Source organism: Thamnophis elegans, chromosome 5, assembly GCF_009769535.1.
Source record: "Thamnophis elegans isolate rThaEle1 chromosome 5, rThaEle1.pri, whole genome shotgun sequence".
Lineage (NCBI taxonomy): Eukaryota > Metazoa > Chordata > Lepidosauria > Squamata > Colubridae > Thamnophis > Thamnophis elegans.
This window is the reverse complement of record NC_045545.1, coordinates 21342100-21358419: the sequence shown is the minus strand read 5'-3', so window position 1 is coordinate 21358419 and position 16320 is coordinate 21342100. Positions and strand designations below refer to the sequence as shown.

The 16320-nt window shown below is 40.5% G+C and overlaps 1 protein-coding gene across 1 annotated transcript in view; it reads left to right on the top strand.

Annotated features, from left to right (window-relative positions):
* ST6GALNAC3 (ST6 N-acetylgalactosaminide alpha-2,6-sialyltransferase 3) overlaps positions 1–16320 on the top strand; it is a 112463-nt gene that overhangs the window by 26560 nt on the left and 69583 nt on the right. The window contains exon 2 of the mRNA XM_032217795.1: positions 3181–3375. Within this exon, the coding sequence (XP_032073686.1) occupies positions 3181–3375 (195 nt within the window). The remainder of the gene's footprint in view (positions 1–3180; positions 3376–16320) is intronic.

The window sequence follows — 16320 nt, the reverse complement described above, 5'->3', positions numbered from 1 at the left end:
GGGATAGCCAGATCTTAAGGGCTGTGCGGAAGCTCTGGACTGTGGTGAGGGTGCGAATCTCTACGGGGAGATCGTTCCAAAGGGTCGTAGCTGCTACTGAGAAGGCTCTCCTCCGCGTAGTCGCCAGTCGGCACTGACTGGCGGATGGAACTCGGAGGAGGCCCACTCTGTGCGATCTGATGGGACGAAGGGAGGTAATCGGCAGAAGGCGGTCTCTCAAGTACTCAGATCCACTACCATGAAGGGCTTTATGGCTGGTAAGTAGCACCTTGAAGCGCACCCGGAGATCAACAGGTAGCCAGCGCAGCTTTTCATTAAAGAATGAAAAACAATATATAAAATAGTGTATGGACATTATAGAAAGAAAGATGGGTTTTAAGTTATGGAGAGATACTATTACTAGCTTTTGTGTAAACCAGATTCTTTGACTTTTATTCTATATCGTATCTTTAATTTTTTTTACTCCATATTCTTATTCCTTTCTTGTGATTTGCACAGTTTTGCTTATCCAAAAAGGAAATAATATAATTCTTATGTATATGTGCATATATGTACATACTATTAAATTAACTTACATATGATTATTGGGAGAAAGATATACAGTGGCATATTCCATTGCTAGATGTAGTATGCAGATTTAGTTATGGAATAATGGGGAAATTTATGATAGAAGAATCATATTTTTATTGAAAATGAAATATACTCTATTACTTTAAGAAAAAATAACATATGGCTCAAAGACATGATAAATATACTGCATAATCATAGATATTTGGCCTTGATTAAATTCTGCCCACACACAGCTTTACGGTATATGAAAATTGGCAATAGTTTCAATTTGCTGCTTTAGGAGGAAAGAAAAAGAAAAGTGCTGCATTCCTTTTCTGATTAGTACAATTTGGGGTTTTGTAGCTTGACTAACTGATAGTGTGTATGTATGTGTATATATGTGTATATACAAAGGCACACATATATGTTTGAAATATGATTGAACTAGACTTTTATTCATTTTCATTCAAAGTACTACTAGAAAAAGCATAGGTCAAATTTGAAATTGTCCTGTCTTTTGTCTTCAGCACTCATAAATTTAATTTTAAAAAGAGTGATTCATCATGTCTTCTGCTTATTGATTTTGATATACACACTAAGCAGAATGATTCTGATTGTTTCAAGTGAGACAAGATCAGAGTTTTCTTATTATTGAGATTGAATTTTCAGAATTGCTAGAAAAGGATGGCAATACGCATAAATTGCTTAGGTATATTAGGAGTGTGAAGAGGTTGTGTTCATCCAGTTTTATTCTATACCACAAATTGAACGTAGCAATACTAAATTAATGCATGTTTCACTTAGTAAAGATCAACAAAAAGGACTTATAAATGTAATTTTCTTTTTAATATTTGAATATTGAAGCAAATGAAAGGATCGGAGCACATTAAATTATTATAACTTGCTATTAAGGTTTTACTGAATCTTTTTGGTACTTATAATTTTTAAAATAAGATCATAATCCCTAGAAAAATGTTCTTGGTATCAGCAAGTTATTTTACTGATACATTTTTTGGTATAAATTATGAGGTTATGACGGGAATGTTCAGATTAAGGTAAAAAAAAATATGACCAGTTTAATCATGTTGAAAGACTGGGGATGGAGTCATGGTTGAGGATTTACACCAAATGGCATTGGGAAGCAAAGAAGAGATAGAAAAAAATAATGTTGATTCTATTAATATCTGACTACATTATTTTTTTCCCAGAGACTGACCCATCAGGTAAATAGGTTTCTAGCCTTTAAAACAAAATACAAATTGCAAAAAAAATGTTATAGCAACTAGAAGTCATGTTTAAAAAACCAATAATTAGGGCACAAAATGCAGTTCACGCTCATTGATTTATTTTCCTTGCCAGTTTAGAGTAATTCAATTGCTTTGAGTATGTACAAGAAGAGCAGGAAAAGCTATGGGATGGAGTTAAGCACGTCATCAGCTTAGATTTTCAATGTTCCCACAAATGGTCCAACCCCTCCTGAATTCCATTGACCATTATCTGGTACCAGTTTAATGCTGAATTTTAATTGACTAGATTCTTGTATGTAGACTTGAATAAATCTTCTATGCTTCAACCTAACATCGATCCTGATTCTTTGCCCCTGACGCTGTAAAGTGATTAAATTGCTGCAAATAGTATTTAAATAGGGAGATCTTAAGAAATATAAACTTGAAAATAGGTAACATAATTTTAACTTCTCGTTTTATTCCAAAATCATCCCAAACATGGTCAATACTCAGTGTTCTTACCATTATTATCTTGATATAGCTTACTATGTTCCTATAAGCTACAGGGAATGAGGACTGTCTTCTAAATTTGTATTTCCACTTCCCTGGAGAAAGAGCCGAGGTGGTGCAGTGGTTAGGGTGCAGTACTGCAGGCCACTTCAGATGACTGTTATCTGCAGTTCAGCGGTTCTAATCTCACTGGCTCAAGGTTGACTCAGCCTTCCATCCTTCCGAGGTGGGTGAAATAAGGACCCAGACTGTGTGGGCAATATGCTGACTCTGTAAACCGCTTAGAGAGGGCTGAAAGCCCTATGAAGCGGTATATAAGTCTAATTGCTATTGCTATTGCTAAATTCATGAGTAGCTGTCAGTTAGCAGTCTAAAGATCCCTTAGGGCAGGGCTGTCCAAACTTGGCAACTTTAAGACCCATAGACCTCAACTCCCAAAATTCCCCAGCTAAACATTGAAGTTTTATTTACAAATAGTCCTTGACTTAAAACCATTTGTTTAGTGACCATTTGAAGTTGCACTGGCTATCTTTCACACTTACGACCATTGTAACATGTCCGTGGTCACAATGATCAAAATTCGGATGTTTGGCAACTGGTTTGTATTTATGACGGTTGCAGTGTTCAGGGGGCAAAGTCAGTGATGAAGCCAGATTCACTGAACAGCCATGTTAACTAACTTAACAACTGCAGGGATTCACTTAATAACTGTGGCAAGAAAGGTTGTAAAATGGGGCAAAGCTCACTTAACAACTGTCTTGCTTAGCAGTGGAAATTTTGGGCTCAGTTGTGATTGTAAGGCAAGGACAATCTAGTTGGTTTTACGACAGGTTAAAAAATAAATTTGTGTTGAGGTGGGTATTTTTTTTAATTATTTTTTTTATCCCGTTTGCAGCGCAAGGCCGTTGTTGTAATTGGCTTTACAGTGGCTTTTCTAATCGTCATCATTGCCCGCCTTACAAATGAAGTCAGCTTTCCTCTCATTCTCAGCTGCTTTGGACAATCCAGTGACCAATGGGTGCCATTTTCCTACACACAAAAACGACATCTAAGGGCTCACTATGGATACCTTAATGTGAAAAATCAAGAGGTAAGGATTCACGTGGAGTTATGTGATGTTCTTTCATAAAGCTAGTTTTAAGTATTCTTTTTTTTTATGTTGGTAAATGGAACTGTTAGCTGAAAATGGAAATGTGATTAATTTTTTAAACTACAAATTAAAATTAAGTAGTGGTAATTATTTATAGTAACTCTTTTTGCTTGATTTTAAATCAAGTCATATACAGGTAGTCTTTGACCTACGACCACAATTGAGCCTAAAATTTCCATTGCTAAGCAAGACACTTGTTACGTGAGTTTGCTCCACAGTTATTGAGTGAAACATGGGGTCATTAAACGAATCTGGCTTTCCCCATTTGACTTTGCTTGGTGGAAGCCTGCTGGGAAGATTACAGATGATGACCACATGATTCCAGAACAGTACAACCATAAATGCATGCCAGTTGCCAAGCACTTTCATTTTGATCACGAGACTGTGTGGCTGCTGCAACGGTCGTAAAGAGAAAAGGTCATAACCAGGGGTAAAATTCAGCAGATTCTGACAGGTTCTGGAGAGCCAGTAGCGGAAATTTTGAGTAGTTTGTAGAACTAGCATGGTGCCAGAGTGGAGTGGTAATGGAGATTTTGCAGTATCCTTCTCCCAGAAGTGGGGAGGGAATTTTGCAGTATCCTTCCCCTGGAGTTGTGAGAGAATGGAGATTTTGCAGTATCCTTCCTCTGCCACACCCACCAAGCCACGCCCACCGAACCGGTAGTTAAAAAAAATGAATTTCACTACTGGTCATAAGTCATTTTTGTTCAGTGCCGTTGTAACTTCAAACAGTCACTAAATGAGTGGTTGTAAGTCGACGACTATCTATGTATAGAACAGGATTTATTATCTATTAAGTGAAGTTGGGATTTGAGCCTTGAATCAAGACCCTCAAGCGCTCATACAAAGCGAAACAACTAGTTTGCTTTTGAAGGGATAAATAATATTTAAATTAGACTGTAACTTTCTTCAGTGAAGATTTTTCATTTAAGCGCAGCATCTTCATCATGAGGTATAATTAAAATATCCTCATTCATTAACTGCCGAGAAAAGACATACCTTGGCTAACTTTTGATTAAAGTTCTTTTCATGATGTGGTGCTATTGGAACACTAGACTGGTATTGTAGCTATAGCAACAGTGATCAGAAACAATTTACACAAAGATACTTATAGAACTGTTTACAGTCTAAATCATCTCTGACTTTGGGGTGACGCCAGTGGGAACCCAAGGTGAATTCACTCATTGTATATAATTTGCTAAGCTCTTCTGAAAAACAGCTATTATAGACTTTAAAATAATTAGTCTGTAAATTAAGGATGCTGGTTTCCCCTCTTGAGAATACAATTACTATTTTTGCTCTAATGATACAATTTTAATTGATGAGCTGAAAGAATGCTCTATTAATTCGGTAGATTAAATGTGTGTAATAAAGAGAAGAGAAAACTTTTTTTTCTAATGATATAATTGTTTTTAAGATTTTTTTTTTAAAAAATAGTCTCTAGAAAATTACATTTGTACTTTAAAATATTTTAAAGGCTAAAACAGAATTGTTATTCTTTTCATGTCACATGAGAGCATTCATGGGGAAAAGGTGGAGGGGCTGTTTATATAAACAACCATACAGCTAGTCCTTGACCTATAACCATTTATTTAGTGACCATTTGAAGTTACAATACCACTGAAAAAAAGGACTTAGGACCGTTTTTACACATACGACTGTTGCACCATCTCCTTGGTCACAAGATGAAAATTAGGGTGCTTAGCAACTGGGATGTATTTATGATGAGGTAGTAGTATCCTGGGGTCATGTGACAATCTTCTGGTAAACAAAGTCAATGGGGAAGCCAGATTCACTTAACAGCTGTGTTACTAGATTAACAATTGTAGTGATTGACTTACAACTATGGCAAGAAAGGTTGTTAAGGGGGCAAACCTGACTTAAATACTGTCTTGCTTAGCAACAGAAATTTGGGGTTCTGTTGTAGTTGTGTTCTGATCTAGGCTTCTCAAGAGCATGAAGCAAACTCCTGCTCCTGACAAAAACTCCTTTTATTAAACACAGAATTTTCCTGTGAATTCTGCTCAATTCACAGACAGCAAAGTCTTTCAATGGAGGATTTACAGTCACAGACCTTATCTGGCATAGAGAGCTGACAGGCCAATATCTGCAAAACTTGGCAAGGAGTCTCGGAGAGTCATGACCCAATTAATCAAACTAATTGTCTCCTGCAAACTCCACTCCCCTTTCGCTCTTTTATTTCCTCTGGAAGGGGCCATTTACCTTCCACTTGTGGCCTTACTTCCAAGTCAGCCCCTGTTCTTTAACTGTTCCCTTCTTCTGGCAACTCTGTGCATGCGCACACGGGGAACAGGTCCCAGCTGTTCATCTGTATCACTCATGTCTGACTCTGAAGGCATCTGATAACTGGCATATGGCTCTGGCCCCCTCTCTGCCACTGTCATAGAGCCCTCATCAGGGCCTGCCCCAAACTCCGGGACTGGCCCATGTTCATCCCCAACTTCCTCACTGTCCGAATCTGCTGCCAGCTGCCCTGGGCCACAACAAGTTGTAAGTCATGGACTAGCTACACTACTCATTTTCATCTATACTTTATATAGGTTCTCCATATCTATATCCTGGTGGATCTGGTAAATATGGGCTCCCACTAACAAGTGCTATTGTTATTGTTTGAGTGTATATACTTGTCTTAGGAATGTATTTTATTCTCAGAGTTAAGTCTCACAAGGAACAACATTTTGAATTTTGGGAATGTTTGGATTTTTTTTATTTAAGTAATTTATTATTTTATTTCATGGAACTCAGAATATAAGGATACAATTACAAAGTTGGGAACTGAACAGTCCCAGGCCAAGACAACAAATCCAAAATTATGCAATAGTCACATGCAATAATCCTGATCCAATACATCATAAACTAATGAGGATTTTGGAAATGTGTGCATATAAGATAAGAATGATTAAAATACCTCTTTATTTTTAAATCATGGAGAAAGGGTCAAGATCTGTTAGATTGGGTAATGGATAGGCACACACAGGCTTAATGGTAACAACAGCTCTTTATTAAGTACAACAAGTGAGAACAATCCAGCGAAGGTTGAGTCTGACAGCAGCCCTTTTACAGGGAGCTGTCAGACCCTTCGACCAATAGGATTAAAAGTCTGTTCCCGCCGGAACAGAGGGCCTTGGTGGAAACCACTGTAGTTAGAACTAATACCTAACACCCCTCCCCTCTTGGATGGAACAATCCTACTTGTAACGTAGTCATGCAGGTAGGCGGGCTTTTGGGTAGCTCTGCCTGACCTGCGCAGTTCAGTAGGAGGGGTTTCCTTGGACAGGTCGGATGGACCTGTTTACTCCGCAGCTCCATTTGGTGGAAGCTCCTGGAACCTTTCACAGGCCGCGGCTGGAGCTTCTAGAGCCGATTCGCTTGGAGCTTGCTGCGGGCCTGCAACAAAACCAGATAAGTTTCCCAGTACCCTCGGGCCATAGAAGGAGTGAATGTTTGCTCCATTTGGGTAGGGCTTTGGCTAATTTGGGCAGGAGTTACCTCTGGTTGTCTAAGCGTGGAGCGTGGAGTTGGAGAGGTGGCCATGGAGTTGGTCAATATGCCTCCTCCAATTCCTACCATCCTCGAGCTCTAAGAGGTAAGAGTGAGGGCCGGTGATGCGCAGGAATCCACAGAGTTCACCGGCGTAGTTGTGGGCCTATACCGAATCCCCTATGCTAAATGTCTGAATCTTGCTTGTGGAGTCTGGGGGCAATGAGGCAGAATAATTGGGGTGTAGCTGGTCTAAGTGGGACCTCAGCCTAGTGGTGATGGGTGTGATGTGCTGAATTAGCAAATAGTGATCAACCTGTGTTTGCCAATCTCCCGGGCCCATCCTAGCCAGGACCTCTTGTAGATCTCCCCATTCTCTCCGCCTAACCATTGGAGGCCGGATGGAATGGCACGATCAGGGCATGCCTGATTCCCTGAGCTGCTAGAAAGGTCTCAAATTGCATGGCCGTGAATTGGGGCCCGTTGTCAGAGACCAAGACGTCGGGCAGGCTGTGTGTGGAGAAAAGTCTCCGTAGCACCTTGATGACTGCTTCTGCCATAGTGGAGGTCATCAGAACAACCTCTAACCATTTCGAGTAGGTGTCCACAACTACGAGAAATGTTTGGCAATGAACTGGACCAGCAAGGTCAATGTGCACCCTAGACCATGGTGCTTAAGGTCGCTCCCACTCCTTAGCAGGTGCCTCTAGGGGAGCTGGTCTGGACTCCTGGCACAGTGTTCAGGTAGCCACCCACTCTTCGATCTCCCTGTCCATGTTAGGCCACCACACATAATTCCTAGCCAGAGCCTTCATCCTGACAATTCCAGGATGCCCTATGTGTAAAGCCTCTAATACTGCAATGCGCAGTTTGGGTGGAACAACTACTCGGAAACCCCCACAGTAAACCAGCCATTAACAACCGATAACTCATAACGTTTGGCAAAATAGATTTTAAAATCAGGCTCCACTGGCCCTTTGGGTCACCCCCTCCACACCCAGTTCAAAATTTGCTTGATGATGGAGACCTTGGTAGAGTGATGGGCACTGGATGAGACTGGCCCAGCCTCAAGGCAGTCAATGAGGAGGACTTGCGTCTCTGGGGTAGGGTTAGCAAGAAGTTCAGGCAGCGTGCAGCAGCTCAACATGTCAGCGTGCTCCAAAGTGGAGCCTGGTCAGTGGATGAGGCGGTAGGAGTAGGCAGCTAGGAAGATGGTCCACCTGGTGACACTGGGGTAGGTCGGTCCCCAGCCGGTAAGCATAACAACGGCTTGTGGTCCGTAACCAGTTCCAAGTCCCGGCCATATAGATACTCGTGGAACCTCTTTACTCCGGCCACTGCAGCCAAAGCCTCACGGTCCAACTGGCTGTAGTTCCTCTCAGTGGTGGACAAGGTCCTGGAGTAAAATGCAATAGGGGCTTCACTTCTGTTGGGCATGCAGTGGCTGAGGACAGTGCTGACACCAAAGGGGGAAGCGTTGCAGGTCAGCACCAACGGCAGGATCTGGCTGCATTGGACTAGAAAGGAGTCTGTCGACAGGAGTTGTTTTTACTGCGGCAAATGCGGCAGCCTTGGCTCTGCCCCAGGATCACTTTGCATTCTTAGCTAGGAGACGGTGTAAGGGCTCAGCAACAGTGGCTTTCTCTTTGAGAAAGACGCTGTAGAAATTAAGGAACCTAAGGAACGCCTGCAGCTTGGTTTGATTGCGAGATCTGGGGGCATCCTGAATAGCTGTAATTTTTTGTGTAGTCGGGTGAATCCCAGAACCATCGATCAGGTACTCTAGGAATTCAATCCTTGGCACATTCATTTGGAATTTTTCTTTTTTGAGACAGAGGCCTTTGTCTCTAATTCGAGCCAAAACTGTTTGTAGGCATTTTAAAAGTTGCACATCATTTGCAGCCAATACCAAGATGTCATCGAAATAGGGGACGACTCCTGGAATCCCCTGCAAAAGCTGTTCCATGACACTTTGGAATAGTCCAGGGGCGATACTAACACCGAATTGCAGCCGGTGACATTTGAATGCACCCCTATGCACCACAGTGGTTTGGGCCTCTGCCGTAGCGCCATCTACAGGCAATTGTTAGTATGTCTGTGCCATGTCCAATTTTGCGAAGATTTTTCCTGGGCCTAGTGAATGAAATAGGTGCTGTAAAATGGGTACAGGTAGGCGCTTTGTTGTAGTGCTTTATTTATTGTGCACTTGTAGTCCATGCAGATGCGGACAGACCTGTCAGATTTGACAGGTGTCACTATAAGGGTCTCCCAGAGTGCGTGATCAACCGGTTCTAGGATTCCCTGGCTCACGAGCTTGTCAATTTCCCTGTCAATTTTGGGGTGGAGAGCAAGATGTACTCTCCTGGGTTTTAGCCTAATAGGGACTATGTTGGGGTCCAAACTAAAGAAAATTGGAGTCCCCACATACTTAGCCAGACCAATGCTGAAGACGTCCTTGAACTCCTTAAAGATGGTCTCAGCGCTGTTGTCTTTCAAGGTGATGATACCGGTCACTTCTAGGCCCAGGGCTTGGAACCAATCTAGCCCTAGGAGGCTCTGCAGGTTGCCGCTCACCACTGTCACTGGGAGTTTCCCGCTGAACTTTTTGAATTTCACCTGGAAGTTGCCTTGGCCCATGATGGGAACCTGGTTTCCCTGGTAACCGCGTAGGCGGATGTCAGGGGTGCGTAGATGCTGCTTCTGTAGGCTAGGGATAGCCTGCTTAAAGTTAGACCACGACATGATGGTCAGCGATGACCTGGTGTCGATTGCCATCTCACATGGAGAGTCTTCGATGAGGACCGTGACCTTCAGCTTTTTGAGCCACCTGGTGCAGACTTGGCTGATTGACCTATGGTAGGTGACTCTATTGTCGCCCTCGGAGCACCTTGGTGGCTTCTGCCAGGCCCCTGGGATAGGCCTCTGTTGGTGGTTTAGTGCACTTCTAGGCTGCCATGTGGTAACAGGGAATTCGCTCCAGCACACCTTGGCGATGTGCCCCTTTCTCTCGCAGCACTGGCAGGTTGCGTCGTAGAAACAGCAAGACGATCTAGCATGGTATCCTCGGCAGCTAGTGCAAGGTGGGAGATGTGATTTGAATTTGCACGCCAGCTGGGCGTGGCTACTGCACATGTGGCAGCTGTCATCTTCCTCACCTTCTGAGCTCTGCAGCCTCGTGATGTATACGTGTCCTCTTTCGCGGTCTTGTGGTACAATTTAACGCCGCAAAGTCTCAGTAGATTGGCCGCTGATTCGGATGCCCTGCCTCATCCAAGGTGATCTGCAGAGTGAGGTTAGATTTAGCGAGTAACTTCCTCTGCAGGGTAATGTCCTGCACGCTGCAAATTATGCAGTCCAGAATCAGCTCGTCCAGATCTCGGAATTCACAGTATGCTGCGGCCTTGCGAAGCACTGCAACGTACTCATTAATCGACTTGTCCTCTTTCTGGTTTTTGATGTTAAACTCATGCTGGCGAACGTGCTTGGATGGCTTGGGTGCATAGTGGGTCATTAACATCTGCTGCAGCATGGACCAGATGACTGCTTGAAGCAGTGTCAGCTCAGAAAGGTTTTTCGCCATCTTGAACACTTCCTGTCCACAGTATCCAAGGAACATGTTCTTGCAGCCTTCAGGAAGGCCCATGAGGTCGTTTGCCTCAAGGAAGCAGTCAAATTGTAGCATGTATGATTCCCAGTTCTCAGTGGCTGGGTCATACGGAGTCAGTGGGGCGTGCATAACCATTTTGTATACAGAAGGCGATTTGAGTTTGCCACTCAAAAATGGCTGCTCGAAGCCATGCTGAGCTCCGGGCTGGATGTACTTGCTGGATTGCTACGTTCTTTTTGGTTCGCCTAGTTGCCTTCCAATCCCATCCTCGTCGCCAGTGTTAGATTGGGTAATGGATAGGCACACATAGGCTTAACGGTAACAACAGTTCTTTAATAAGCACAACAACTGAGAACAAACCAGCGAAGGTTGAGTCTGACAGCAGCTCTTTTATAGGGAGCTGTCAGACCCTTCGACCAATAGGATTAAACCTCTGTTCCTGCCAGAACAGAGGACCTTGGTTGAAACCACTGTAGTTAGAATTGATAAAGTAATGTGGCATTCAACATTTTTTATTTAGCAAAGACAGCAGATTTGTAATATTTTGCTTCGAAGATATACATATGAAATTTAATTACATTATTGTATATTCTACTCACAAAGGAAAGTTGAACAAATACATTGTCTTGTTTGCTTTAATTTTAATGTATCATCTGTTTTGATTATTATTCTGTCCTTCTTTGTCCTTTCTCAAATTTCCAATGACACCCCCTTTGTTTTAGTTTCCTCGTTTATTTTGCATTTAATTTTATTTATTTACATAATTTGAAAAAAGAGTCTTGTTTTATTGATCTCTCTCTTCCTACCCTTATTTTCTCACTATGCAGTAGACACAGAAAAAAATCTGATATCTAACATGGAATTTTATACGGAAAATGGGAATTAACATCTTTAGAATTGCATAAATTTGAGACCAGAAATGAAATCAATATCTTGTGAAATGAAATCAACAAATCTACTTTCTTTTGCTTTGTTTTTTAATATTACCAAAATTGGTAGATAGATTACATTTAGAAATTATTTCATTCGTTTGGAATAGGAATAGGAATAGGAATAGACAGCCTCAGGTTTACAGGCTTAATAGAGGCCATAGTACTCCTGTCTTAGCGCTACAAAGCAGGTAAATATCATGCAGAATTAAATCAGAGTCCAAGGCAGAGCTATCCTTAAAGTTCCATTTAATAAGACAGACATGTTGGCACATCTGTGGAATCCCAAATCTAAAAGCTTCCTGGGATTTCACCCAATTGAAAGTTCATGATCTTATCCCCACACCCATAAATCCATCACATGGTCCAATCTTCTTCAGCCATGCTGGCATCTCCACCCAGCTGGTTCTGGTCAGGTGCAGAGGTGCAGAGACAGAAGATGACCTTGGGCTTCTAGAAAGGAATGACAACACATTCTACAATTCTACTCCTTTCTATTCCCCCTCCCAATTCCTACCCTAATGAAACAGCATAATGAAATATAGAGTGTGTGGCAGGCCAAAGATTCTAAAAAGGAATATGACTGCCGGCCTGACACAGGTAACTGAGATTAACTCAGCCAAACTTAGCCAAAACTAAGGTGGAAAACTAATCAGATTAGCTGTGTTTCCATAGTACGGACAATAGAAGGCAGTTGAAGTTTCTCTGATGTGGGGATCAAAGCAGAACTCATTGTTTTCTCCTGCAATTATTTCTTTGGAAAAGCATTCCTTTATGTGGATGTTCACTGTGAACCACCATGACTGGAGAATGAATAATGGGAGAATGCTGCTTCTTTAAAACCTATGAAGACTTTCTGAACCTTGTTTTCCAGGAACTGTGAGGTAGAAAAAAGTATTTCATCAGCTTTATTCTTGCTTCTATTTTATGGAAGCAAAAACGTCGTAAGATTCATTAGTTGCTTTCATTTTCTATCTTGACATTTTGAATCTATCTTGGACATAACTCTTTTATTTTGCTTACTGAAAGGAACATTTAATTTAAAACATTTTTAAAATTGTAAAATATTTAATCAATACACGATAGCTTAGTTCTTCTTTGCTTTATGCTACTTTGTTTTCATTATCATTTCCTCATTAAACAGATGGCAGCGGCCACCAGAATTTTTATTACAAGATGGATTTAATAAAACAAATGGTCTTTCTGGATAGGAATTGTATTAGTATAATATGATATTTTATGTTAACTATTATATAATTTTGATGTGTGCCACACAGAGTCACTTTTTCATGAGGTGGGCATATAAATTTGATGAATGTACCCCATTAGGAACATCAAAACATATATTTTGAAAGAGGAAAAAAAACCATAGTGATCTGATTATGCATTTTGAAAAATACATGATTACACAAGGAACACATACAATGTTAACAATTATTTGCTTTCTGAATAGCACTTTATAGACATGACTGGTTTATTTACAGTCAACAACTAGTTTAGAGCAAAAATCGCTACTTATTGAGTTTTGTTTTATACATAAACAAAACATATGCAGGTAGTCCTCAAGATACTACAGCTCACTTAATGAAAATAAACTGAACATTTGAAGGTATTTCTCAAGATATGACAGGTCACTTAAAGAACATTCAAAGTTACAGCACCTAAAACCAGATATGACTCTGTTTCAAAGTTATGACAGCTGCAGCACTCCCCATTCATCTTCATTCACCCTTAAAACAGACCATGGGGATGCTGCAGTGCCTTCTTCCCTCTATTTACATCCTCCATCCTGCCCCAAAAGAACCCCTCCCCATGCTCCTAGGAAGCAGACATCATTTTCAGAAGTGTCTGACAATTCCTTGGGGAAATAGTGGCTGCTTTCAGAGCTTTCTGCTCTGGTCAACTGGCCATCAGGAAACCCCTTCTTATCTCTTGGTAGGCTTTGGAAACCATGCCCTACATTGTAAGGCAACATGTTTAGAATGGGCAATGGGTCAAGTTGCATGGAATCAAAATGCATGACAAGAAATTAGACATTTTTTCCAACAATGCTCATCTCTCATGTCGGGATTAAATAGGCAATGTCTGTGTGGCCCTTCACAATAGACAAAGTTGCCTCCTCACATATAGCTTGGCCAACCAGCATTGCACCTGTCTCTACTCCACCCAGCGCATCCTTGAATCAGGAGGAGGTGTGGACTCCACCTCATCATCTTTGCTGACACCAGCAGCAGCTAATGTTCTTTGCGTGGAGCCTCCAGACTAACTTGCTGCAGCTGCGACTCCATCAGCTCAGACTCAACCTGTCACCCATCCAATTGACTCAGCTGGGGCTGCTTTGTCGGGTTAGAGCCCTCTGCTACCCAATCCAAACCACCATGTGGCTCTGTGCTCTTTTTCCCCGATGTCCCAGGATCTGGCTGTTCTTCCTTCTCCAAACTTGCATCCTGAGAGGGGTTCGGTCTATGACAGAAGCAAGCAAAGAAAATCTTTCTGTAGCCTTTTAGCTTGAGAAGCTGCAGAAAAAAAATATATTCTTAACATTTAGGCTAAAGCACAACAAATGCAAACAAGGAAGAAGTTAGGTCCTTGCAAAGCTTTTTGCTGTTCAACTGATTGTCTTTAGGACCCAGCTAGGAATGTTTTCTGCCAAGAAAATGACAACAGATTTAACAAAAAGCATCCAACATTACCTATTGTTGCATGTGGTAGTACCATGTAAGTGAGTGAATCAGACATAAACATAAAATATATAAAAGTCAATAATTTATGCATATTTTCCTAATTACCCGCCTCCTTAAAGTTTTTTGAAAAAAAGAAATACAGAAAACAGTTTACAGTGTTCAGAAAATTATATTCTCCCTCATAAATTACCCCTTGATAAAACGTTTGACCCAAGAATATTTTAAGGTTTCAGAAGGAAGAAAGTGTTACGTCAGAATATCTACCAGTGGGGCATGATACATAAACTATTAGCAAAATAGATGTAATAGATGTAATAGACTTGTTTTGGTAAAATGAAGAACATTAATTGCCTCAGATAATGATTAATGCTACGCAAAAACCTAGGAAAGTTAGATGGTAAATTTCTAAAACTCAAAATTTGCTTGGCCAGTGGTAAACAAATGCGTTCCAGAATTGCATGACAAGACTGATAAATATAAAACAGTAGCTTATGTTACCTTTTCCATCATCCATAATGAGATCAGGGGCAACCAGGAGTCTCTTGCTACTTCATGAAATTGGCTAATTCAAGCAGCATCAGGCTGAGAACTAACATACAAAAATATCATAACCTGCTTTTGACCCTGCTCTACTTTAAATGAGAACATGCCTTGAAAGAAACATCTGCAGTGATATAAAGGATAGTGGATACACTCTTTATATCTTTCCATCACAACATCTTAGGAAAGATGGATTGATGAAAAAATGAAAAGACCCCTTGCTGTTATAAAACTAAACATATAGCTGGTCCCTGGATCTTGCCTCCCACAGAGAAGCCAATATGCAGTGATGAAAACATGTGTTCTACGTATCTTGCTGTCCTTAGCAATTGGTCCTTAGATAAAAAGTTTTTAACTCACGGGGTTGCATATAGTCATCATGTTAAATTCTGGAATGGCAAAGGACTTCTACTGACACCATTAATAATGATTTATGATTTAAAGGAGTATCATATGACAGATACACAATAGAAAATCTAAGCAATTAAGCTAAAATAATAACATATGGCTTATATGTATCTCAAGGAGACTTCATTGGAACAACTTCTTGAATACAGTTGAGTAACTGAGAAGGGCAGTTTCTTTAGACATTTCATATAATCAATACATATATAAGCTTAGCTTGCTCTTATGGAAGCCAAATGCTAATACCTTTGCTGACTTTTTTTCTTATAAAAATATTATCTCATTGCTCTTTAAGTACCCTCACATATTATTTTATAAAGTGCAAAATTTCCCAAGCTATATCTCTATTTGTGTTGTTTTCTCATCACAATTCTTTTCTTTCTAAAATCCTTGGATTTTTGTCATTGAGAGAATAAATTGTACAGCATTCCATCTAATGTAGCCTGTGAATACTTCATGAATTACATAAACACTGATGATAGCAGGATATGTTGCATAGAAAGTCTTAATAAATAACTCTGGCAATGTTTATATTCAGAGCAAACTGACCTTTCAAGTTGAGTGGAATTCAAACCACTCTGTAGTCAGTTTGGGTAATCCCATCAAGTGACAAACCTCATCCAGTGTAATTGTTTCCATTTTGAGAATGGAATCCAAGACTTTAGATTAGGATTTAACAGTAAAAGTAAAAATGTAATAATTGCCATATCAAAGGGAATAAATAACAATAGCTATATAAATCATCTGCAATCATTCATAAATATTGATTTTTCCTACGTAGGTCATTTCTTGTTCTCAACACAGTTTACATCTATGAGGCAAACATAAGCAGCAAATAATGATATGTTGTATGAGTACAAAAATAACAATGTTAGAAATGGTCAAATTCCTTGATTTGAAAAAATTATGAACGGTGCCTGAAAAATATTCACAAAAATAAAAAAAATAAAGTATCTTCAGGATTAAAAATCTTTAGTGTGGTGCTGGTAGCATTACTGTTTCCTTCTGATTCCTAAACATTCTGTCTTCAGTGTGTCAAAAGAAAGTTCAGTTAGAAGAAATGTTCTTGCTGATGGCTTAATGTTCATTATCTGACACTGAGTAGGCCATCAATAGCTGGGCTATTGTGTACGTCAGTGCACAGCTGAAGCTCTTCTCAATTTCTCCACTTGCAGCGTTCACTTAAAGTGAACTAAGACTGGTAAGTGACAATACAGAG